Source organism: Alosa alosa, chromosome 8 (assembly GCF_017589495.1).
Source record: "Alosa alosa isolate M-15738 ecotype Scorff River chromosome 8, AALO_Geno_1.1, whole genome shotgun sequence".
Lineage (NCBI taxonomy): Eukaryota > Metazoa > Chordata > Actinopteri > Clupeiformes > Clupeidae > Alosa > Alosa alosa.
In genome coordinates, this window is record NC_063196.1 from 31,250,079 (window position 1) to 31,274,484 (window position 24,406).

A 24,406-nucleotide genomic window follows, 5' to 3' on the forward strand; every position below is an offset into this window, starting at 1 on the left:
TGCAGGACTCTGCCATACCCACAGTGGAGAAAAGCTATACAAATGTATTAGTTTTGGGTGTTTCTCAGACAATGGGACCTGGTGACCTTCTCAAAAATGGTAACACTAAAACAAAAGGCTACATTAAGATTTTTGGCAAAAAAGATCAGGCAGTCTGCCGAGAGACCTACCCCAATTCACCTTATTCAGCCCCACCCATTTTTAAAAAATGTCTCGTCTTCCACTTTGTCTTTAAACTTCCGGTCGGTTAGCTATGTCTAGTTAGCTTCAATGGGATAACACGGCAGAAGAGGACGGAGAGGATAACTTAGGAGGAAAATGACAAATGGCATCAGGACGTCAGATTGCAATATTGTACTTCGCTACCCAAGGCTATTCACCTCTACGGAGTGGGTAGACGATATGCGGCAGTGGCCGCTGTATCGTATGGAGAAACTCGCAAATCCTTATCTGTTTGGCATCTATTGTAACTAGTTTAGAAAGTCATTACAGAACAGCCGCTCCAAAGTCAGTGTTTTCCTAACTTCAGATAGGAAAGGTGTATAACAAATGTCTTAAGTCACCAAAATCCTAAATAAACGTCCCTAACTTTAGGATGACCTATAACATATGGTGCCAGTCATCTCGATAGAGCTCTGCTATCTCAATGTATCGCAATGGATGCTACTGCTCAATCGGAAGTTCGGAGACAATGTGGGCAAAGCTAGCGCCCCCCATGCTTGCGCGCAGAATAAGGTGAATTGGACCATTAAACCACACAATGATCCAAAACATACAGCCAAACAAGGCAAGAAATGGTTAACAGAGAACAATATCAACATTTTAGAGTCGCCTAGCCAGACTCCAGACCTCAATCTGTTAAAAAAAAAAGTCAACACAAGGCCAGAGTGATGGCAAAGAATCGTTCCTGGTTCAAAGCCCAGATTGCTGCTAAACAGGTGCGGTCTAGAATCATTGTGGAAACATGGAGAGGCTTGGTAGGTATGATAAGAACCATTTTGAGAGCTGTGAATGCAAATAACGATGTTTGCATTGATTATTTAAAAAGGGTATGAATAATGACAATTTTTGGTAATTTTTCACCACATTGTCTTACAACAGTTTGGTATGTGGCAGTGCAACTTCCAGTCAGAACAAACATACTGGTCAAGAGAAAATAAACATTTAAATCAATATTTGCCAGGGGGAATGAATCATTTTGTTCTTAACTGTGAATGTTGGATAAAACATGATAGACTTTTGCACCGTCATTACCTTTCGTGAGTCAAATTGGGTATCAATCACCAACGCACGTCATCTAAAAAAAACGCATTTGCATGCAATTAGTTTGGTCAATCATCGCACTTTTCAGGGATTAAAGTTCCTCAAATATGCTGCATATGACTAACAACTGACTGAGATGACTGGTTGAGTTTTAGGGAAGACAGGACCCTAATTGCTGCTTCTTTGCAGATATAATGTTGGGCACAATATCACGTGGCATGAAAAACTCGCAATGGCTGCTCACTTTAGTTACGAAATCCTCTTGTCAGCCTGTGATATTCAAACATGGGATAGCTGTAATGTCAGACCACCCAGGTATTTTACAATAGCATCTGGCTGTTAATTGAAATATCCAACATAATATCACTATGTCAGACGAACAATACACATCCTTGCGAATAAGCCTTTTGTTAACATTTTAGCCTAGCCTCAACGGACTCTCCAACAAAACGCACATGACAATGTAGCTAATCTGACCTGACTGCTAACGTTAAACCAGAGCCCGTCTCCTATTAGACATTCTCTGGTTAAACTGAAGTTGCTGATATTAACATTAACCTTTACTCACATGTCCGTCACCTGACCTGGTGACATTGAGATGCACACGTGCTGGATACAGAGCAAATCAACTCTTCCCAATCCCATTCTCAATTAAGGCTAAAAACAAACATAAAATAATACATTATCACTTATCACAATCATGTTCTCATTACAGAGGTATGACAGTGCTAGCTGCAATGTTAGCATCAAACCTGTGTGGTGCACGTGATATATGCTAACGTTAGCCATTTATACTAAACTAGCTTAATGTTAAGGCTAACATTAGATAATGCCTAACACAGTGGAGTAGTGAGTGAACAGTTTAAAATATGCCATTCTCAAGTACAAGTAAAACGAGTTTAGCATTCGTTTCACTGCCATTAACTTACAGAAAATAAGTTACCAACACTGTTTTGCATTAGTTAATGTTACTAGCTTGCTAGCAAATGTAAAGGCACATGTGCTCGTTAAAAGTTGCAAGCTCAACTGCGGGCTACTCTTAACTCATGAGCAGAACAAACTGAGAATACACATTTTGTCTGAAGTTAAGGTTTATCCAAAAGACAACACATAGATACCTCTTCGAAGGAATTCCAGTCACAGAAGATGCCACACTGATAGAAAAGCATGCACAAGTTGAATTTGAGTTAGGTGGGTGGAGTTAATGAGCAATAGATTTTCACATTTAATACTGAAGTATTATTAATCTGCCACCTGCCGGACAAATCATGTACTTCACAAGTACAGGATTTCTTTACATGCCTGTGAGGTCTGCATAAGGTGCTTCTTACATAAGGCAGGGTCACATATCAGAAGGGATGTTCAATCGTGAGCACAATGGAGATTGTTTCCAGTGCTTGTCTTTAAATTATTCTACCGTCTTTTATTTTGTCTTTTTAAATATACAAATATACAAACTAAGGCTGTCAAAATAACTGATTAATTTCAATTAATTAATTTCAGAAAAAATAACTGATTAAAAAAATTGTGCAGATTAATCGATTCCGTGTGACCTTTGACCCCAAGCCGTTCTAGTCAGTAAAAATTAGACTGTAAAATGAAGGAGAGAGAAGAAAACGTGCTGCCTGGATCATTGATTGGAACATTTACTTTAAAAAAAACGGCCTGATGGTGTTGATAAAAAATTAAGTGTTCAAAATAAAGTCCTGCAGCAAGGAATTTGCCGGAGTTCATCAACTCTATAGTCGCACATCAATGCAAAGAAATAAGTGTTGACATTGAGGGGAGTGTTAATTTATTTTCATTGTGTCCCCTAGGTTATATCTGTGGCCTGAAATGCCTTGTATGTGAAAAAAAAAAACTTCTTACCGAAGCACTTATGAATTTATTTCCTCAGCATATTAGCTCATATCATAGATTATTATGGCAATTATTTGAACAGTGAAAATAATAATAAAAGAGTCTTTGAACTTTAATGTCACTAATGCCGATTATTCAATGATTCATTTGAATTTAAATATTTAAAATACTTTCACAGCAAAAATTATATATGCGATTAATTTAGGTTAATCACAGAGTATGTAATTAATTAGATTAATTTTTTTAATCGATTGACAGCCCTAATATAAACAGGATCATTGCAAGGGTCCCTGGGCAGCAGTGCCGTATTAAGGAGTTGTGGGCCCGGGGCTATGTGCCAGGAGGAGGCCCTGTATCGCCTATACCAGCCTTTCTCAAACTTCTTTGACCTAAGGCCCGGTCATGGCAGACTCTGGGGTCATAGACCCTCCAAATCAAATTATCATTATGATTATCATTATCACAATTATTATTGTTATGCTACATTGTTATGTACTTCAAAGCAGTCAAATTGTGAAAAAAAGTGCTAACATTGTTCACAAAAAGTTTGTGAAAACATGCACATCAGAGGACAGCTTTACTAATGTAAAACATAATTGTAGTATGCTGAAGTACTGTATGATGCTTGCATGAGAAGCATGGTTGGCAAAAGGAAAATATGACATGCTTTTCAGTGAAATTTCATTCTAATGCCTTACGAATGTAAGGATTCAGGAAAAACAATACCAGCTTTTGTGTATGGCAAATGGCGGTGCAGATAGGCGTAAATCACTGATCTGGACAGGAAGACTAATTATTACAATAGCTTTTGGCCACTTATATTCAAATGTGACTATACTATAGGCATACTCAATGCTAGACAGTGTATTAAATAGTCTCTGCTCTGTTTTTATGGAAGTTGCAAGAATCCACGTCGTTCTATTAAATGTTGTTAGTTACCCTAGGTTGTTAGTTACCCTAAGTTAATTAACCCTTTCAACAGGTTGAAGGGAGCTTTGCTACCAACGTTATGGAGTGGTTTCAGTTTCTCGCGCAGACGCGCACACGCATGCATTGAATGAACACTAGCGACACCGGTGATCCACTAGCATGCGATGCAAACTCCGCGACGCAGTATCCCTATTCATTTCTATGAGAAGCGAATTCCGCACCCGCATAGGATTCTGGGTATGCGGTGTGACGAGTGCTGTGGCTGCGGCGCGTCAAAAAGTAATCCCTAACTTTATGCAAATGAATCCGTCCATCGCGAGGCGAGTATCCAATAGCAGAACAATACGCAGGGGAGGTCCATCATCACGTAGCCTAAACAAAACCTAATTTTCCGGTATAGTCAGGGGGCCTATGTGGTTTCTGTGGGATTGAAATGTTAATTTTCGGAGAGTGGTTGGACTGTTTTTAGAGGTCATTGAACATGGAGAAAAATGATGTCTCCATTTTTTTTACCTGTTTTAACCCTATTTTTGTGAAATTGTATATTTCACTATAATTAACACCATAAATATTGCCTAAATCACTGGCTATGTTGAATAAAGTTCACAAAACAGTTATTTTATTATTTTCAACAGTATGATTGTATGTCAAACAATTAGAGATAAGATCAATAACCAATCAGTTTCACCAAATACACATACTCCATTGCTGAAAGATAGCAAAATCACTGAATCACAGATGAGACCTCAAACAACATTTAATTAATTTACATATACACAACATATTAGATCTCACCTCCACAATGTCCTCATCAAAATCTACAACTAGTCTACTAAACCCTATTTGTACTCACCTTCTTAAGACTGGTCTCCCCTTCCTGGATAATGTTTTGCTCTAGATTATTACCGCAGTCGTTTAAGACATCTGTTATTAAGCTCACCCACAAAAAACCTAGCCTTGTATCTATACTGTTCCTCCTGGACCTCAGCGCTGCCTTTGACAGCATAGACCATGACATACTACTTAGGCTTGAAAATTTGATAGGCATCAAAGACTCAGCACTCGCTTGGTTTAGATCATACCTTCCTAACCGTCAACAATTTGTACAGGTCCATAATAAACCATCTACCCAGATTATGGTAAAATATGGAGTACCTCAAGGCTCAGTACTGGGGCCCCTGTTGTTTAGCAGATGATACATAACTATACCTCTCCATAAAACCTGATGAATTAACCCTGTTAGCCAAACTTGACACATGTATAAGAGCTATAAAGACATGGATGACGAATAATTTCCTGCTTTTGAACTCAGATAAAACAGAAATCACGGTTTTAGTTCAAAAAGATGAGGGATATCCTATCCACATCACAGGCTACATATAGTGATCTTCCACTGACCTCATCCACAAGTGTTAAAAACCTGGGAGTTATAATTGACCAGGACCTAGCACTAAGTAGTGATTACTCAGTGCTAGGTCCTGGTCAATTATAACTCCCAGGTTTTTAACACTTGTGGCAGATCACCAAAACTTAATTTTACCATTGAAGGAACATTTCAAAGATAAGGAAGTCCTTCTCCTTACCAGATGCCAAGAAATTAATGTTTTGTCATCTCAAGGATAGACTATTGCAATGCTATTGCAATGCTATTATGCTGGCTGTAATAATACCTGTCTAAAGATCTAACAGTTTATTCAAAATGCAGCTGCTCACACACACACAAAATATGAACATATTTTCCCCATCCTAGCATCTTTACACTGGCTACGTGTTAAAAGTCATTGACTTCAAAATATTACTTATAGTTCTTGGTTGGTTGCCTGCATTGAAAGAGGACACCTCATGAAGACGCTCTTTTGTCTGCTTCTGACAGAAGAAGCACTTATCTATGCAGGCAGCAGATGCTGCTGAACAAGTGTACAAAGTCCCTCTAGATGGACTTGATGCAGTTGCAGGTGTTGCTGCAGGTTCAGAAGATGGTCTACCACTTCTTTTCTGAAGACACTGAGTCCTGCCTGCTTCACATGATTTCTAGTGGCGAATCTTAGCATGCTGCAGATGCTCACTGTTACAGGTGGATTTGTAGCAGTTCCTGTGCCAAACTGCTTTGTTCTCTTGTAAGATAACTGCACTGTAACAATGTAATCGTTGGCTGATCTATGATCCCCATCTCTATACTCTCTCATGGACAAAAACAAGAAATTTGGCATATGTCTCTAGCAGGCTTGGAATTTCAACATTCTGGGGGCAAGGCCACTTGGCCTTCAGTTGGGCATATTTGGTGGAGGGCACAAAGGCCACATGTCAGGGCACTAAGGCCAACGTTAACTATACAGTAGTAGGCTATAAAAGTTGTATTTAGCCTATTCACTGCAATAGACCTGCATCACTGTATGAAACATTACAAAAACATGAAACATGACACATTACATATAACTGTAAATCATCTGATCATCTAATATTTACAGATATCTAGGCTATATTTAACATTTATTTGATATTTGGCCTGTTATGAAATCATGTATTGAACAATTTAAGCACAGCTCAGCTTTAAGAAAGTCAAATAGCCTAGATGCATGCTTAGCAGTTTGTGATCATTAAGGCTACTTTCACAAACTCTTAGTCAGCTGTCCTCTGATTTACCGATATCTAGGCGACATTTGTAATATTTATTTTGTATTTGGCCCGTTATGAAATGATATGGAACAATTTAAACACAGTGTAAAACTTAAAGCCCACATTTGGAGACATCCATGTATGTTGAAATTTACTGCAAATTCCTCTGGAACGGCTAACTGTACAGGGGACTGCTTTAAACATTTGTGTTCGGTAAGGTCTGCTGTTTATTCTGATATATGGTTTGTCATGTGTTAAACGAGGGATTCGTGAAGTATTCCGCCGAGATGAATGGGTAGGGAGATGGACGCAAAACCTTAAGTAGAATTTATGATTAAATTGAATGATATTATTTACTTTTCTCGCGAACCGTTCATCACAGCAATTAGCGGCTGACATCGTTTAAAAGCTGAGAAAAGCTCTTTCGTGTGATACTTGTGATGTCTGTGTGATGAGTAGGCTACTTCGCAAGTAGTTCAACTGAGAAGAATGGATGAATTTGGACGCACTTTCTTTCTTGCGCTAACTTCCTCCACTGCGTAATTTGCGCTGTGAATGCTAAGATTGTTTTGACAGGCCATAGGCTAAATATATATCGCTATTAGTAGGACGCAAAGCAGAATATTGAAAGAAGGGGGCACCAAGGCCACCGTGGCCTGTAAACCTCTGATTTTCAAAGGGGCGTCACGGCAAACGCAAGGGCCATGGCCGTCGTGGCCGCCGTGAAATTCCTACCCTGGTCTCTAGTGATGGTTCATTCACCAGTCCACACATATCTGCCACTGGATACATAGCCCAAAATCTGTTTCTTTTAGAATATGTGTGCCATCACCTGACTAACAGAAAGACACAGCTCAGAATATAACCTAACTAGACTGTTCCACCATGGACTATGAAAATGTGCTTGCTCAAATGTAGAAGGCTAGAAGGTCACTAATATCACCAACCATGAAGAACAGAGCACTATGTGCTTCAGGTTATTCGATATTCTAAATTCTATCACTGCCAGCTATCATCAGCCAACTGTCAATGGTAGTCAAAGATGGATTACTGCATGGGCCTACCGGGCCCAAGCCCAGGGGAGACAAGGAGTCAGGGGGCCCAAGCCATGGAATCATTGCCTCAATATCAACACATCATATCAACATATAGGCTATGAATCTGATTGAATTAAAGTATTGGCCATCCCCAAAATGCACTGGGCCCAGGGGCCTGAAAGTTCATAATCCATCCATGCTGGTAGTGTCTCTCTTTCTCTTTCTCTCTGTTACACACGCACACACACACACACACACACACACACCTGTCTGTCAATCTGATCCTTTACCCTTTCTTTTCATCACACTTACATAAGCTACGGAAGACCTTACAGACTTCAGCTGGTACTATGTAAAAGTCTGTGAAAACAAAAAATACCTCTCTAACCAACGTAACATATTTTGGAAATTTGCCTGCCTCTCATAGGCGTTCATGACTACAACTGACAACTGTTGACAGTTGGCCTTTTCTAATTTGGCAACCCAAATAGGAGGATGCGCTAGCCCATTATTAATACGCTATTCTAGAATTAATCGTTCAAAACATAAACGAAAATTCCAAGAGATTCCGCCCCGTAACTCATTTTTTTCATGGGTTTTACGGGGTTTTTCTGAGTTAGAGTAATGTTGTCAAATAAGCCATTACTTCAATTCATCGTGTTTCCTTACTCTCTGACAACATATGGTGATAATTTTTGGAATGGTTACAGTTTATTTTCCATTATTTCCTACATACTGGACCTTTAAGTCTATTAAACTTGATTTAACAGAGATCTCTGCAGTCTGCACTTTGTGCTCTGAATGGGTGTAGACAAGAACTGACAGAGCAGGCTAGGCCTACACTCAAGCACACTAATAGGCATGAATTGATTGTATTGATATTGAAGTATTATTTTTTTAGCGGACAATTTTGAGAATTTTAGGCACAATTTCTTGTTAAAGAGATCAATTATCAGCCTAAAAATGTTTTATAATGTTGTATTGTTTATGTGGCCCACTTTTGCACACCTTGTAGGCACCCAACCCTATGCTATAATACCAGCAATGTGAGGTTTATGGACAAAAAACCATATTGGACCTTTTCTGAATTTGACCTTTGATTTGGGTCCTTCAAAACCTTCAAAAAAAATGGAGACATGTTTTTTCTTACTCTTAAGAACCCCTAGAACAAAGATATAATACTCTCCAAAAATGAACATGTGAATCCCATAGGCCCCCTACTAGTAGTGTGGTTAACGCCAACGTACAGAAACATGGCAGATGAGAGAAATTAATCATAGCAGTGTCTACATTTCCGTGTTTGTATGATGTGTGGCTAGAATCCTACAGGGACAACGTCATGATTGAAATGACCGCCCAACTTGCAAACTAATTTATAGATGTGACTTTCCTTCGGTAATTTCAAAATAGTGGAGGGAAATTTTTTGTTTGGTTGTTTACTAGGCTACCTGCTCTTGCCCTGCCGTTTCCACCCATCTACAAAAGGGAACGCCCATCAAAGCGTCTTCATGGAGGGTAGTGTCGCGATTTGGGGAGTTCGCATCGCATGCTAGTGGATCACCGGCGTGATTCGTGGAAGCAGCTCAAATGAAAAAATATATAATGTCCGCAACACTGCTTTTGACTCCCATAGCCTATGTACTGTAATGCACAAAAGGCAACCTTTCCACCCTTGCCTGAAGAAGACCAAGCAGGGTCGAAACGTTGCCTTTTGTGCATTAAATAGCCTATATGGGAGTCAAAATCAGTGTGACATTATATATTTTTTCATTTGAGTGCTTGCACGAATTAAAGCTCTTTAATGCACAAAAGGCAATGTTTCGACCCCGCTGGGTATTCTTCAAGAAGACCCAGCAGGGTCGAAAGGTTGCCTTTTGTGCATTAAATATATGGAGTGAAAAGCATGTGTTAGCCTACTTGCGGACATTATATATTTTTTCATTCGAGTAAGTTTTTTTTTTGTCCTGCACCTGCCAGAAGGTGGGAAGTGCACACAATAGCCTAGGCCTAACTTTTTGCTGAACTTCGTGGAAGCACTCCACATATTTGTTAATTTTGGTGCGTTATTTAGTAATTCTAATCTTCTCTCATCCTTTAGATCCTTTCACTTTCTGTTTTGGCCCACTCAGATGCTTTCTTCAACCGGACATTTTTTCCTAGTTATTTCTGTGCTCACTCTGATTTTTGTTCTCATGTTATGCGCGCATTTCGTTCATTGACTCATCGAGTATGTAAGCAAACTGCAGGGGATCCAGCAGGTGCTGTGTTATTCAAAAGTTGAATCGAATCTGTTGAAGATTTTGAGTAAAGATATTGATGTGTCATACTTTAAGTAAGCAACTCAACAGTTTTACAAGCAGATTCAGCCAACAATGTTCGTGTAGATAGTTGATGATATGAACCTCTCAACCGATTCGGGATGCAGATTTGCATTTGGACACTGGAGGGGGACATTTCCCCTTGCTTTCTCAGACATTGATACTGTTTTTATTTTTAAGGTCTTAGATACAGAGTTCAGAAATAGCGGCCTAGGTCTGTTGAACGAGATTAGGTCAATACGCTTGACATGTTGGTCTTTGTTTAATTAGACTGTGTGGGATACATTTATATTAGTAAGTAGCCTACCTTAAATTGTGGTTGTTTGTATTATTAACAGAACGAGGCTCTGTTGAGATGGCGAGTGGCGAGGCGAAGCTGTGGGGAGATGATGGCCTTTCTAGTTAATCATTAATAAACCGAATCTACTCTCCGTCTTCTGCAAATATGATAAATGAACCTAAGGCACTCACCTCTGTGACGTGGGGTATCCGCGGAGGTTTAATTAACGCTGGTGGGTGGCTTTTTGAGCTTTCAGTGTGGTGCAAGACAGGCTGTACTTTCGGAAGCAAAACTACCATTTTACTACCTAGAATGACCTTACGCTTTGACTTTTTGGATGATTTTGGGATTAAGAAATAGGCTTCACCAGGCCTGTTGACAACGTAGGCTATTGGTTCTCTCACTTTAGGATACTATTTTTGTACTAAGAAAGTGTCCGAGGTTATCACACAGCGTATGGATGGTGGGGATTCAATAAGCACAGGTAGTTCATTTTAGTGTAATTCTTGATGGAGTGATCAAGAGGCACAGTTTAACGAATACATTGTCAGTATTAAATGATTAACATGCCAATGAAGAGAACAAGTTGCAGCCCAACAAGAGATGCTACTTGCCATCTGTTACAACCACTTGCTTCCAAGAAGATCTGCTGTGCGGCCGAGGATCTCACACTGGATCTCACAACTGGATGTGTTCAATCACTGTGTGGTCATGATTTGCGCAGTAATTCATTTTCCAGGTTTGATGAGGAGGAAGATTCGGGAATTAAATCAGGTGACGTTTATTTTTAACAAGATGACGACCATGGCTTGTGAAGTTGACAAGCTAGCCTATTAATTGCCAGCCACTGAAATAGGCTTAGACAATTCCATTTTGGGAATGCAAAGGTTACACATACGCACACGCGTGCGCGCGCGCACGCACACACGCACGCACACACACACACACACACACACACACACACAAATAAACAAAAATAGTCAAACGGTTTGTTATTCTGTGTCTGACTGACACACTCGTCTTTGCAGAAGCTGATGATAGCAATGGATCTATATCATCTGAGGAAGACCTGGACACCTTAGAGTATGCCAAGACTCTAGCTTTCAAAGAGTCTGTGCCCAAGAAAAGCATCAGTCAAATCATCAAAGACAAAAAGAAACAGACTCAGCTGACCTTGCAATGGTAAGAGTTTTACTCTCTGTGCTGCAGGTCAGGCCTACATCTATTTAGAGTGGTGTACTAATTTCATTTTTTTGTCATATTTTCTACCTATATGTGTGCTTTTAAAATTATATGAGAGACTTTTAATTCTGAAAGACTTTTCATGCTTAGCTTTCTATTTTCTTTGAATCAAACATTTTCGAGGTATACTAACCCAAAGTCTTTTCATTGATGTAGATGTAGAAGAGTGTTTTTCATTACTCCTTTTAACTTCATTTCTAATGTTAAAATATGATTGACTGAATTAATTATGACTATAGATAATGTAATACTGTTGTGTTTTCCAGGCTTGAGGAAAACTACATTGTATGTGAGGGTGTCTGTTTGCCACGATGCATCCTATATGCCCATTACTTAGATTTCTGCCGCAAGGAGAAGTTGGATCCTGCCTGTGCTGCCACTTTTGGGAAGGTTAAGATGAATATATGTCTTGCAAAAATGTCCTTCTACGCATGTTGTAGAAACATCACTTTTTACAAAATATTAACTTAATGTGTGTGAGTATTGACCTTGTCTGTACTATTTGCAGACAATACGACAAAAATTTCCACTGTTAACAACCAGAAGGCTTGGCACACGGGGCCATTCAAAGTAAGAATACAAAAACACAGCAGATCACATTGCTTCTGATCATTCTGTTGTTTACAGTGTTCCAAGAGTAATGTACTGTCATGTAATGCACTACACAACACTGGCACTATTTTATAATTTACATGATTAAAACATTTATTTGCAACATTGCAGAGAATGTTTTCAGTTGAATGCTTATAAAGCTGGTAGCCATGTCTGTAAATTAAGTTTATTTTTATTTATATGTTTATTTATTTTGATCTCCAAGCATCATCTCATGATTCATTCTTTGTTACAGGTATCATTATTATGGGATTGGCATTAAAGAGAGCAGTGCCTATTATCATTCAGTATACTCGGGAAAAGGCCTAACCAGGTAAACGTTATAACATATGGTCTTTCTTCAATTTGTAATACGACTTGCTTTTTAAGATTTACAAATTAATTATTTCTAACCAACTTTCAGATTTTCTGGAAGCAAACTCAAAAATGAGGTAAATCTATATCATCTATAATAGAATTGCTATGTGGGAAATTGGGAATTTATATTCATGGGGAATTTGTTTTGGGTCCAGTGCTTATTTATTGTATTTTGTATATGTCCAAAGGGAGGATTCACGCGTAAATATTCTCTGAGCTCAAAAACCGGAACTTTGCTGCCAGAATTTCCAAGTGCACAACATTTAGTGCTTCATGGTTCAATATCAAAAGAGAAGGTTTGTGTGTTTAACTGTTGGCATTAATCTTGCAGCTTGAATGCTTTCATACATTATGTGATTATATTTTATTTTTTTGTTCATCAATTCAATACATGTCTGTGCCTTTGTCACTTTATAGGTAGATACCTTAATTATGATGTACAAAACACACTGCCAGTGCATCTTGGACAATGCCATCAATGTGAACTTTGAAGAGGTACTTTCAGTCTGATTCAGAGGATTGTACTTTCCCCTCAACGTTCTGTGTTCTTATGCTGTGTTCACTGTTGTCCCCCGCCGGCAGATCCAAAACTTCCTGCTGCATTTCTGGCAGGGAATGCCCGACCATCTCCTGCCCCTCCTGGAGAACCCCATCATAGTTGATATTTTCTGTGTGTGTGATTCCATCCTTTACAAGGTGCCCTCCCCTCTATTCTCGAGCACAAACACAGCTTGACATAGACCTCACATTGACATATCGCCAGTGAATCAGTAACAATACTGTTTTCCTCTCTTCCTCAGGTTCTCACCGATGTCCTTATCCCCGCCACAATGCAGGAAATGCCTGAGAGGTGTGTTTCCATTGCCAATAGATATACTATACACTCAATGAAGGAAAATTTGTGCTTAATTTGAATTCATGAAATTTGACTTGAGGGGGGGGGTTTCTCCATCTGCACGTATTTTTCTAATCGGTGAAATGGCCTGTTAGTCTCTTGGCAGATATACGGAACTTTGCCAAAAACTGGGAAAACTGGATGGTGTCATCTTTAGAAAATCTTCCAGAGCTGCTATCAGAAAAAAAGCTGCCCATTGCACGACAGTTTGTGTCCTCTCTGAAGAGGCAGACGTCATTCCTTCATCTTGCCCAGGTGCATATTGTAGCTCATTTCTAATTACTGTGTACAGTCTACTGTACATGTGCCATTGGCTGCTAGTGTTTCTTATTGCCATTTTGTTTTTTGATTTCTACCAGATTGCCAGACCAGCATTATTTGACCAAAATGTGGTTAACTCCATGGTTGCAGATATTGACAAGGTGGATTTGAACAGCATTGGGTCCCAGGCATTCCTTACCATATCAACTGGTGACAAAGACTCCGAGCTGTACTCAGAGTGTGAGAATTTTAACAAAATACTTTTGAGTGGAAACTGAAAATAACTCTTCTGACATGAGCTTGGAGAGCTTTTGTCCATGTTGTGATGTCTTCACATTTTTCAGATGATTCTGTCGCTGTGTTCCAAGATTTGAAAGACCTCCTGAAGAAAAATGCCACAGTTGAGTCTTTCATTGAATGGCTGGACACTGTAGTTGAACAAAAAGTGATCAAGGTTTGTCATTCCATAGGTTTTCACTATAGATGTTTTCACAGCTTCAAAACTCTTTTTTTGATAAACACTGACTTCCCTCTCCAGCCTAGCAAGCAAAATGGGCGGTCAGTGAAAAAGAGAGCACAGGACTTCCTTCTCAAGTGGAGTTTCTTTGGAGCTCGAATCATGCATAGTCTCACACTGAACAATGCTACAAGTTTTGGTAAGACTGTTATTCTAGTAACTAGTGTAACTAGTTTTTTGTTTTATAATATTTTACTTTTTTTGTGCCTTGTGTGACATAATATTAGGACATGCACAGAACGGCTAAAACACAAAAGAATTGTCTTACTTGTTGGTCTACAGTAATTTCCTGTGTATTAGCCCCATTGTGAAGCTGAAGAAATTTTGCAAAGTCAATGTATAATCCGTGGCAAATAGTCGGGAAATTACGGTCCAAACACTATAGCCATAGAATTGTATGACCCTTCCCAGATAAGCACAGTCATTGGTCTGATTCACAATCAGCTTTGTCCAAGTAACCAATCCTCAACGCAACATAACCATGCAAAGCTAGACACATGGTTAAAAGACCTGTAATACAATGGCATTTCACTGGTATTTGAAGATGAATCAAACTATATTGTTTCTAGTGTCTCATGTTTTTTCTGACTTTTTTCTAGGCTCTTTTCACCTCATTCGAATGCTCTTAGATGAATATATTCTCTTGGCTATTGAGACACAATTCAACAATGACAAGGAGCAAGATCTTCAGAATCTCTTGGAAAAATACATGAAAAATGCAGGTATGTGATGTTATGTTATGTTATGTTATGTTATGTTATGTTATGTTATGTTATGTTATGTTATGTTATATTAAACATGTATGTATTAAAATGTAGTAAAAATGTCCTTTCTCAAAATATTTCAGATGCCAGCAAAGCAGCCTTCACTGCATCTCCTAGCTCCTGCTTCCTGGCCAATCGTAATAAATCCAGTGTTCTCTCCGGCGATTCGTCTGTTAAGAATGAGTCACACATAGATAACCCGTACATGTCTCTCAGTGGCAGTCAGCAGGTCGTAGGAGCAAATATGGTGGTGTTCCAAGGCACAGACTCGGATGGCTTTCCCCTCTCTGGTACTGATGATCCACTTTGGTCCTTGATCAGAACTACACAAAAAATAATTTGATAATATTTTCATATCTGCATACTTCGAAATTGCCCTTATTAAAATGCTTTACATGTTTCTGTAGACAAAGTTAGCAGTGCATAAGGAGTTCTTTCATACATCCTCTGCACCACAGGTCAGCTGGACTTCTCTCAGGGCAGTGGTCCTCTCATGACCCCTCCAGTGTCCCCGGCCCTCGTGAACAGAGGCAGTGTCATCAACCAGGGCCCCATGGCGCCTCAGCCCCACCTCCCCTGCCAGGCCTGCCCAGATGCCGTGTACCAGGGCCTGGCTCTGGCCAACTCCGGCTTCTACCCACCCTCCACCACATACCAGCCTGCATTCAGGCCCCAGGCCCACAGCCAAATGCCAGCGTACTCAATGCGTTCAGACGGAGGCCGCTACACCCCCTTTGGCGAGCAGCCAGTGGCGAAGGACTGCTTCAACACCAGTTGTGTGGTGTCTTCGTATAACCCCCGGGGGGCAGTGGGTTACAGTGCTACGCCGGACGCAGCGGTGGAGGCCCAGGGGGTGCAGCTCCTGGACTCTGGAGGGTACAGCTTTGTGAGCAGCGGTCTGAATGGAGGAGCCTGCCAGGGTCTGACCTACACCAGCACAGGATCAAGTGGTGAGAGAGACTGATGGATGAACCGTTTATGTATGTGTAGATTTAGATGTTGGTTTGTTGAAAGAGTCTATCAGTCGCTTAGCACTATTATTTTTCTAAAGCAGTTTGTCATCTTTTATGAAATGCAACCTCTTTTGAAGGTCAACCACAGCATACCAGATTTGTTTATAAATATGCCAAGACTTTTGACACATACTGTTTCTACTAGATGAGGAATGTTGCTATAGACCCAGGTCTCTTTTTATTTGACAACAGAAAGTACACAATCCAGATTTCCTTTCAACATCCAAATCTCGCTGCCTTTTAGGTTACTATGGCAGCGGCAATTACCATGATGCCCAGAGGATGGGCTCCATGATTGACCAGCATGTGTCTGTCATCAGTAGCGTCAGCACCATACGTTCCGTCCCAACGTACGCTGATGTCCACGACCCGCTCAACATCCTGGATGACGCCATCCGAAAGCCTGCTGGCTCCTATTACAATGAGCAGCCCTCCCTGGTCAGCCGCTCCTCTGGAGGTACAGTAGGCTCACTTTAGATGACTTTAAAGGCTCAGTCACTATTCTGGAAAAAGGTTGTTTACGAGCCAGTTAGATGAGCCTACTCACCGCCATGCTCCTGGCTTGGTCAGAGGCCTTTGTTTGTTTACCCATTATAGCTCCAGGGCTGTGTACAAACACTAGCGTTTTAGAGCACACACATACAACAGACTGCAGGAGGACCACGAGGAGACCTACAGCTATTCAGAGCTTACTTATTGGCTACATAAAGATGTAGTACCTTCAGTGCAGTCTTCCTATAATATGGTTTTAATATTATCTGCTCAATCTTTTGTAAGAATCTAAAACATACCTTGCTATTTTCTGATGATGCTCCATGTGCATCATCAGCCATTGATTGCTTACCAGTTTTCATTTGTTTCAAAATGTTTCCATCTTATTCTTCTTTGCTTCCATCAAAGGTTCATCTGTGGTCCCACCCCTCCCATCCTCTGTCTCCACTCCCTGCATGTATGGAACGTCCTCACAGTACCATTCCCAGGATGCACTGCTCTCCCACCAGGGCTCGTCTGATGTCCGGCAAATAGTGTCCTCACTCCCCCCCATCAACACTGTGTTTATGGGCTCAACGGGAGGCCCTGCGTAATTGACCCACAGAGACCACCCAACTGAAACACTTCTATCAGTGCATGCAGGTGAGACCCTGCTCTACAGAGATGCTGCAGTCAAATATTTGTTAGTAGATAAACTGTAGCCTGTCACTGTTGGAGGTTACAGAGGATTTTCTTTGCAATGCAAGAATGGAAATGGGAGATTGGAAGTGTGTAGCACATGAACTGGCTGTTATATATTTAATCACTAGGCTATATTATTTCAGAGGTGTGTCTGTAGCATCATGTAAATAGGTTGGTAAGATTTGTACTCACTTTGCTGAGAACTTGTTTTTTGTTATTTAATTTTTTGACTGAATGGGTCTGAAATATATACTAAGTTGATATTGTTTGAATTAAATAAATATAAGATTTTATCCATTCATGTAGTGTTAGTGGTTTGTAGCTACTGTGTCATGAATGTAAAAAGCAACAATTTTGTCAAAGAGTGAGATGGAAAGACAGCAAGACTTCACAGATTCACACAAGCACCGTGGTCTCTAATGGGAGTTACTGAGGTCAGTGATGTGGTCCATCAGTAGCACACCTTCCTTATCTATCCACTCTGAAGCCCAGACCACACAGGTCCTTAATAGATAGCCCAGCCCCATGCAGGTCAAGCCAGAGATTACAGTCCGGAAGCCCCATTGAAGAAGCCCTGGATCAAAGTTTAGCTTTATCTGCCAGCAGAGAGATTATTTGATTTCACCGTTGTACAATGGGTGAAGATATGGGCTGATAAATTTGTTGACCAAAAAAAACAGAACCAATAAGAGATGTTTAATCCCACCGCGTTAGCAAGCTGTTTATACATTGTGACTATTGGAGGAGAGCAGCGTTGTATTCTTCCTTGTGTCCTCTAAATTGAGGTTTGTTAGTCTTTGAGCAGATGGAAACTAATAAAACCATAATCAGTGCCATTAGATTGGAAAAGACATTTGTATGCAGAAATTATGTAATTTCAAGGCAACACTTACCATCTAAATGTATTAATTTGATACTTGCTCACTGTAGGGTGACATGAAGGTTTCAGCCTGTCCAACAAACAGCACAAATTTAATGATAAAATTGGCCACATTGTGCTATCCTTTATCTGCTCTTGGGGAAAATCCATTTCAGCCCTTGGACTGGAACAGATGGCTAGAAATGTAATGATTACAAAATCCCGACGTTAAAATAGTTTAATTACAAAGTCAATAATGCCCCCAACAATTGCCAGGCCTTTAGTGTAAAAACAACAGAAGGCCGAATGCAAACTTTGGGACAATGTTTAACCAGAACTTTGCATTAGGCCACAGAGGCTCCATATGTACAACACTCAGGCCAAAGATCAACAGCTCAGTTGGGCTCCCAGGCACTAGACAGCACACTTAATGGACCCACGGTCTGTGCCTGCAGCTGAGGACATGGAGGATATAATGACCATACTGTCCGATTATTTTAAAATTAAATGCTTTATTGGTAAAGATACAACCAACCACACTTGATTTTAAATGGTTCTAAAATTAATTTAAAATATTTCAGTTGGTTCAGTCATAACACAAAAATAAGGAAAATGTATGACTGATGTCTGTTAGATACTTCTTAGTTTGTCATTCTGAAGTTTAAAAGAATAAGTTACACCTCTCTGTCTTTGTTTTGGTCTAAACTTAATTCATCAGATGTACTTCTCTGTTGGTTCAGTCATGGCACATAAGTAAGGAAAATATATTTATTGCTATTTTGTTAGATTGTTAGGTTATCATTCTGAATTTTAAGAAGAATATGCCTATCTGTCAGTTTTGTCTCACCTTAGTTACCTTTAAGGTTATTTACCTCTGCCAAGGCAGTTATGTTTTCCTTGCTTTTTGTGTGTTCTTTGTCTGTTTATCTGTCAACAAAGCCACTTAGCCGATGTAATGCCGATGAAACATGGTGGAGAGAAGTAGCACTGGCCTTGGAAGAACCCATTACATTTTGAAGCAGATCTATCTCCAGGACTTTTTAAAACCTAAAACTTTGGCCTTGGTGGAGGTCTACACTTTCTGAGTGCCCTTCAAATAAACTACAGTATGTTTTGCTGTTTGCTATTTATCCTAGGGGTAGGTTTGGTGCTTGATCCTCTAGCAGGCGCTAAACATTACATTTATACTGGTATATGGGCTTGCATTACTGTGTGTTAGCACACATCTGCTGGTGCTCAACTTATTGTCACAGACAATAACAACTGTTGTGTTGGTTTTATTTCTCTTAACGTAACAAAAACATTAAAAACATGTTCTCTCTGTAAATCCAAATCAGTTAATTTGTGGTACAGCACTTCATGTCATAACAGTTTATGAATTAATTATGTAATATGCGTACAATGTTATAATGGTTTTATTTAATGTCATTCATTTGACAAAGACATCCTTGGTATATCGATCGATTCAAAATGGAAATACAGAAACCAATAGCCAGGATGCATCCAATCAATTAAGATGTGGCACTTTACTAACTGGAATTAGCAATTATAAATCTTGTGAGGTTTAGCATGTTAAATAATTATTCATGTTAAAACTGAGTTGAGATGAAAAATTGAAAGCTCTATACCCAGCCTTCATGTCACACAGAGCACATATCTGTGTGTAATTTGTTTGAACCCAAACATTGGAAACATTTTTTATCAGCAATAAAAGGTTGTCAGTGGTCTCTCAGATGGTGTGTGGATTACGAAGCCCCTGGATATTTATCACAATATCCACGCTGATGTCTGTGTTTATGTTTCCTGTCCACTTGAGATGTCTGTGTCGAGAGGAGAAGCACCCTGCCACTGTTAGCAACACTGCAATGTAAAACCCAGCAGTGGAGTGTGTGTGTGTGTGTGTGTGTGTGCGTGCGTGTGTGTGCGTGTGTGTGTGTGTGTGTTGATCAGTTTCTCTATTAGGCAGATGACGACTTGCTCACCTCTCAATTGTCCTAAATTGACATAAATAACATTAGAGCATATGTCAATAATACAAAATGTCTTTGGTACAGATGAAATACAAATATTCCTCTGCCACTTGCTTACACCCGACCCTTCACCAGACTCTCCACTAGGTGGCAGTACATTACTAGAATTCCCATTCAATCTTGTAACCAGTTTCATTGACAGGTCTCCACAGAACTACACAGGCTACACCAATATTTATTTGTTGTTGTCATGTTGGCAGGTACAAATGGCACACTGCATTAATAAATTATGATAATTTCAATTGGCAAATAAGAATGAAAATGCTTAATGGCAAAGGAAAATGTTCCATCTAAAACTTTTAAAAGACAGACTAAAAGCAGTATTGTGTCATATATTTAATATAATATTAATAATATTTTGGAACAATGGAGTGTTCACTTTGACTAAGGGGATATTGTTGACCCTGAAGCTCTCTCACTATTTGACATATGTTTATACATCACTGCTATACCCCTTATACCAGTTCCATCGCATGTTTCAAAATGTCCTATCAGGTACAAACAAGCCTGTATGCCAGAAATGGATGGAACTCTTGGCATTCTCATTTAATAATGCAGGGTACCAGAAGTACATCATCATTCATCATCATCATCATCATCATCATCATCAGATCATGATTACACCAATGGGCTGGAGCTGTTTGTGAGTGTGCCCCCGGTGCTGTGGCAAGCCCCTGTCTATCAGTTTATAGGTTGTGACTAACATGAAGTAGTCAGGAATTCCATAGCGGTGTGGCCCCTAACCTGAAGCGAGCAGCGGGGCAGTGTAAGTGCCTGCCGAGGGCAGTAGCAGACATGGCAGGCATTTCTCTCATTGGTGGTAAATGTCTGGGGGAATCTCACTCTCACAGCACTCTCTGCTCTGGCACTGAATTTCTTGGACCCAATAACTCATTGGCAGCAAGGAAAAAGGAGCTCAGAATCGCCCACACACACACACACACAAACACACACGGGGGAGCTTTTATGGACTGGACAGAGGTGTCAGATCGTAACAGTGTGACATGGAGACATTTTTAATGGCTTTGTATTGTTAACAAAAAGACTACTACAAATAGACAAAAGTGGAAAATCTGCTTTTCTGTTCACGTGTTTATTGATATATGTATACACAAGATCATTTCTCTGCTTGAAGACCGGGCAAGATTATTGAAAAATTAAGCTGTGAAAGGAACTTAAATGTTGCTGTATCATTTACCTTCATTTTTGTCCAAATATGTGAAATACATCTCTGGTATGTTTTCCTCATTACTGTTTTGTTTGTAATGATTGCATAAATTAATTTAGGGTTAAACAGCTTTCCTTGTTATATTGTTTCGATCCTGAGAATAGGCAACAGATTTAGCATGACACGAGCAGATTATAGTGGATCTCTCTGGGCTTCCAATCTCTCCTTCTCTACAAAGCAGGGAGTGCTTGAATAGCATCCAGGGAAAACAAGTCTTTAGTCGGGATGAACTGCAGATGTCAATAAGTATGTCTTTCTTCAGCAGCATAGCACTTATTATACTTGATTAGGCTCTCCTTGGGTTAGGGTGGGGGCAAACATATAGATGCTTGTATTATCACATTTGTATACATAAAGGCTTTTGATCTTTATGGAGAATAGCTGTGAAAAGATGTGACGTGTCTGTTCTTTCATTGGACAATGTGATGTGATGCTTGTATGTGTATGATCTGTGAACATGCAGTGACAGAATTGCTGAACACAGTCTTATGACTGTTATCAGCTCAGTGGACCACTGTGGCACCATTTCTAAAATAAATCTGAGGTTATTCCAACTAGCAAAATAATTTAGCTTAACCCAAATATGATAAAAATAAAATTAAAATAAAACATACAGGAAAACACGCACTGATGAGGACATTGAAATTGATCAGGTTTCAGATGCATTTATTTCAGAGAATTAGTAGTGTATTAAGAATGACATATTTTCATAATTCAGGTAATGTCATTATATCATAATATATGATATTGTAACCTGACAAATCTGAACATTGCTATTTATTGTAATTCAGATGATTTAATCTTTCTCTCAGTTTTATTATACCATTATGAATCTATATTATTTTTTTTTACTGAAATAAGATACAAAATACATTTTACAAATCAATTTGTTAATAATAAGCTGGTAGTTTAAACTCTTCATTGCACAATATGCAGATGAGACAAGATGAGCTGAAGTAGGATTTTTTAAATCCATGATGTGTAGGTCAAGGCCGAGGGGAAGGTAACTGCCCACCTTTCTTCTTTCAGAACAATGAGCTTTTCCAGTTTCTAAATCTGAAGAGTGTTCCAAACTCCCTCTGTCGCCCTCCTCGTCTCCATGAAGGTCTACGGGTGGCCTTGATTTTGCATCCCGATTCCAATTGTCTGGTCAGGGATTTGCTGCCTTATCAAATCCCCCACAGATGTCATTTTATCTCAATTTGTATCATTTTTTTTTTTTTTTAATCTTTAGCTTTAGAAATATTAGGGTAAGGCTTTTTCTGTCAGCCAACGGTACATAAATGTTTTGTCATAATACTGAGCAATAATGCATTGGTCACATTATTTTTTATAAGCTACAGTAAAATTAATTGTATTTAAGATACAATAAAAGAAATGACATTTTTGCACAATTAAAAATAGTTTTCTTTATATTGTTAAAAGTTAATATTAAAAATAATTTACTGTGTACACATGTCTTTATTTATCTTTATGTCTTATGGCCCCTTGAGCCTTCATTCTCAGAATCTCGGCGCTGTCCTTCTTCAACAGTCTTCCTTCCGCTTCATCTCCATCTTGCACGTGGCTTTGGTGAGGTGTGAAGGCAAACAAACGTGTGGCTTTTCTTTATGTCTTTTTTGTGCCGCATACCCTGAGCCTGGCTGATCCATTTCAATGTGTTGCTTTTGTGAGCCCCCACTGGTCTCTATGGCAGCCCAGATGAGGTTCAGTGGCTGCAGGACATGTGGTGTCAGGAGAAATGGCCAGGTGCATTGGGGCTTTGTTGGGTAGATGAGGGAAAAGGCCCGTTGTATCCATTGTGGTGATGTGGTCAAAAGTGCCTCTCAAGGATATAGGAAAGGTATTTAGTTTACATGGGGATGATCTTTACACAGCACCAACCGTCACACGTATATTATACTGTATATTAATAGAGTATTCTATGCAGCTTATACATTTCATAAATCATTCTGTTTTTTTTTGGTGTGGTATGTATTTTTTTTAATAAGTTTATTTAAGAATGACAACACAGTTCAAGAGAAGGTTAATGTATTCTAATAGTGTCCTTTTGAATGGCCATGGTGTGTACTGTACTTAAAATGCATTTATACCCGGTGGACTGATGCTTCCCCAGAAAATCTCCAAAGGTCTGCAGCACTATTCCATACACTCAAGGTTCAAGGTTCAAAGTGTTTATTGTCATATACCACAAGGAAAACAGGTTTTCTCTGTGCAGTGCAATTCTTACATTGCTGTCCACTGATGCTGAGTTTACTGTATATATTCTCTCATCCCCTGGGCTCATTCTGCTGCGTGTCCTTAGTCCAACAATGCACAAGTCTGTGCAGCATCCACACTAAGGGTGGACTAGTGGCCCTGTCATTTAGGAACAGCCTCTTTGAGCTTCAATGAATAAGTGCAAAAAGGGAAGGGGGAAAAAAACACCCACTCACTTGTGTACTCTCCTTGAATGGGTAGAGAAGTTCTGTGACATTGTCCCTGGTGGATCTATGGCTGCCCAAGGCACAGCCATGTTTTTATTTCTTTTTATTTCATTTTGATGGGAGACAAGACCGCTCGAAATATTCATTTCCATAGACGCATCATGACTAATGGAACCGAGAGACCTCAGACATACCTGATGAAGCATTCTGTTTAATATTTCCTATATATACTGCTGATTGAGATGTATTTACACTTTATTCCCCTCAGTGTCATTATCCGCTTTCTTTACACCTACCAGATTTTCAGTGATCTTGCCTTTTGCTCAAAAGCCACATGTTTATTGACTTATCCCTTTACCTTGTCTAGCTTGACCTTCTATTATAAGTTGCTTAGAAACCCATGGGGGGAAAAAACAGAGACTTCAAACCCTTTGTAATGTCTTCACTTGGTGGTGGTGCTGGGTGTGATTTGCCTTACACATGGCTATAGCCTGTTCTTACCTTGCCTCACATTCATGAGTTATTGCTTTTTCTTGCTTTGTGTGGGGATGATGACCAACATAATTGTTGAAATGAAAATTAATTAAGGCCTTCAGACTTTCAAATTGTCCAAATATTTTCATACATTTTTTTATAAAAGGCTTTGTCTTCAACAACAAACACGTCCCTTTGTTCATTGGCATTTCTTTTCCTTTTCATGCCTTGCATCTGGACAAGGAGTGAGG

At 39.5% G+C, this 24,406-nt stretch overlaps 2 protein-coding genes across 2 annotated transcripts in view; one reads left to right on the top strand and one right to left on the bottom strand.

Annotated features, from left to right (window-relative positions):
* tdrd15 (tudor domain containing 15) overlaps positions 1-2,456 on the bottom strand; it is a 36,468-nt gene extending 34,012 nt beyond the window's left edge. The window contains exons 1-3 of the mRNA XM_048249658.1: positions 2,382-2,456; positions 1,832-1,920; positions 1,255-1,297 (exon numbers count right to left, since the gene is read on the bottom strand). The gene's annotated coding sequence lies outside the window, so the exon portion shown is untranslated. The remainder of the gene's footprint in view (positions 1-1,254; positions 1,298-1,831; positions 1,921-2,381) is intronic.
* An 8,414-nt stretch (positions 2,457-10,870) lies between these two features.
* Positions 10,871-17,351, top strand: rfx6 (regulatory factor X, 6). Its single transcript, XM_048250871.1, has 19 exons — positions 10,871-11,078; positions 11,333-11,486; positions 11,813-11,936; positions 12,055-12,116; positions 12,394-12,471; positions 12,562-12,589; positions 12,704-12,811; positions 12,933-13,010; positions 13,098-13,211; positions 13,316-13,365; positions 13,506-13,665; positions 13,770-13,911; positions 14,016-14,125; positions 14,210-14,327; positions 14,788-14,910; positions 15,036-15,242; positions 15,411-15,902; positions 16,210-16,422; positions 16,866-17,351. Exons 1-19 carry the CDS (start codon positions 10,871-10,873, stop codon positions 17,048-17,050), a joined length of 2,754 nt encoding a protein of 917 aa, XP_048106828.1. The 3' UTR covers positions 17,051-17,351.
* Positions 17,352-24,406: the final 7,055 nt, after the last annotated feature.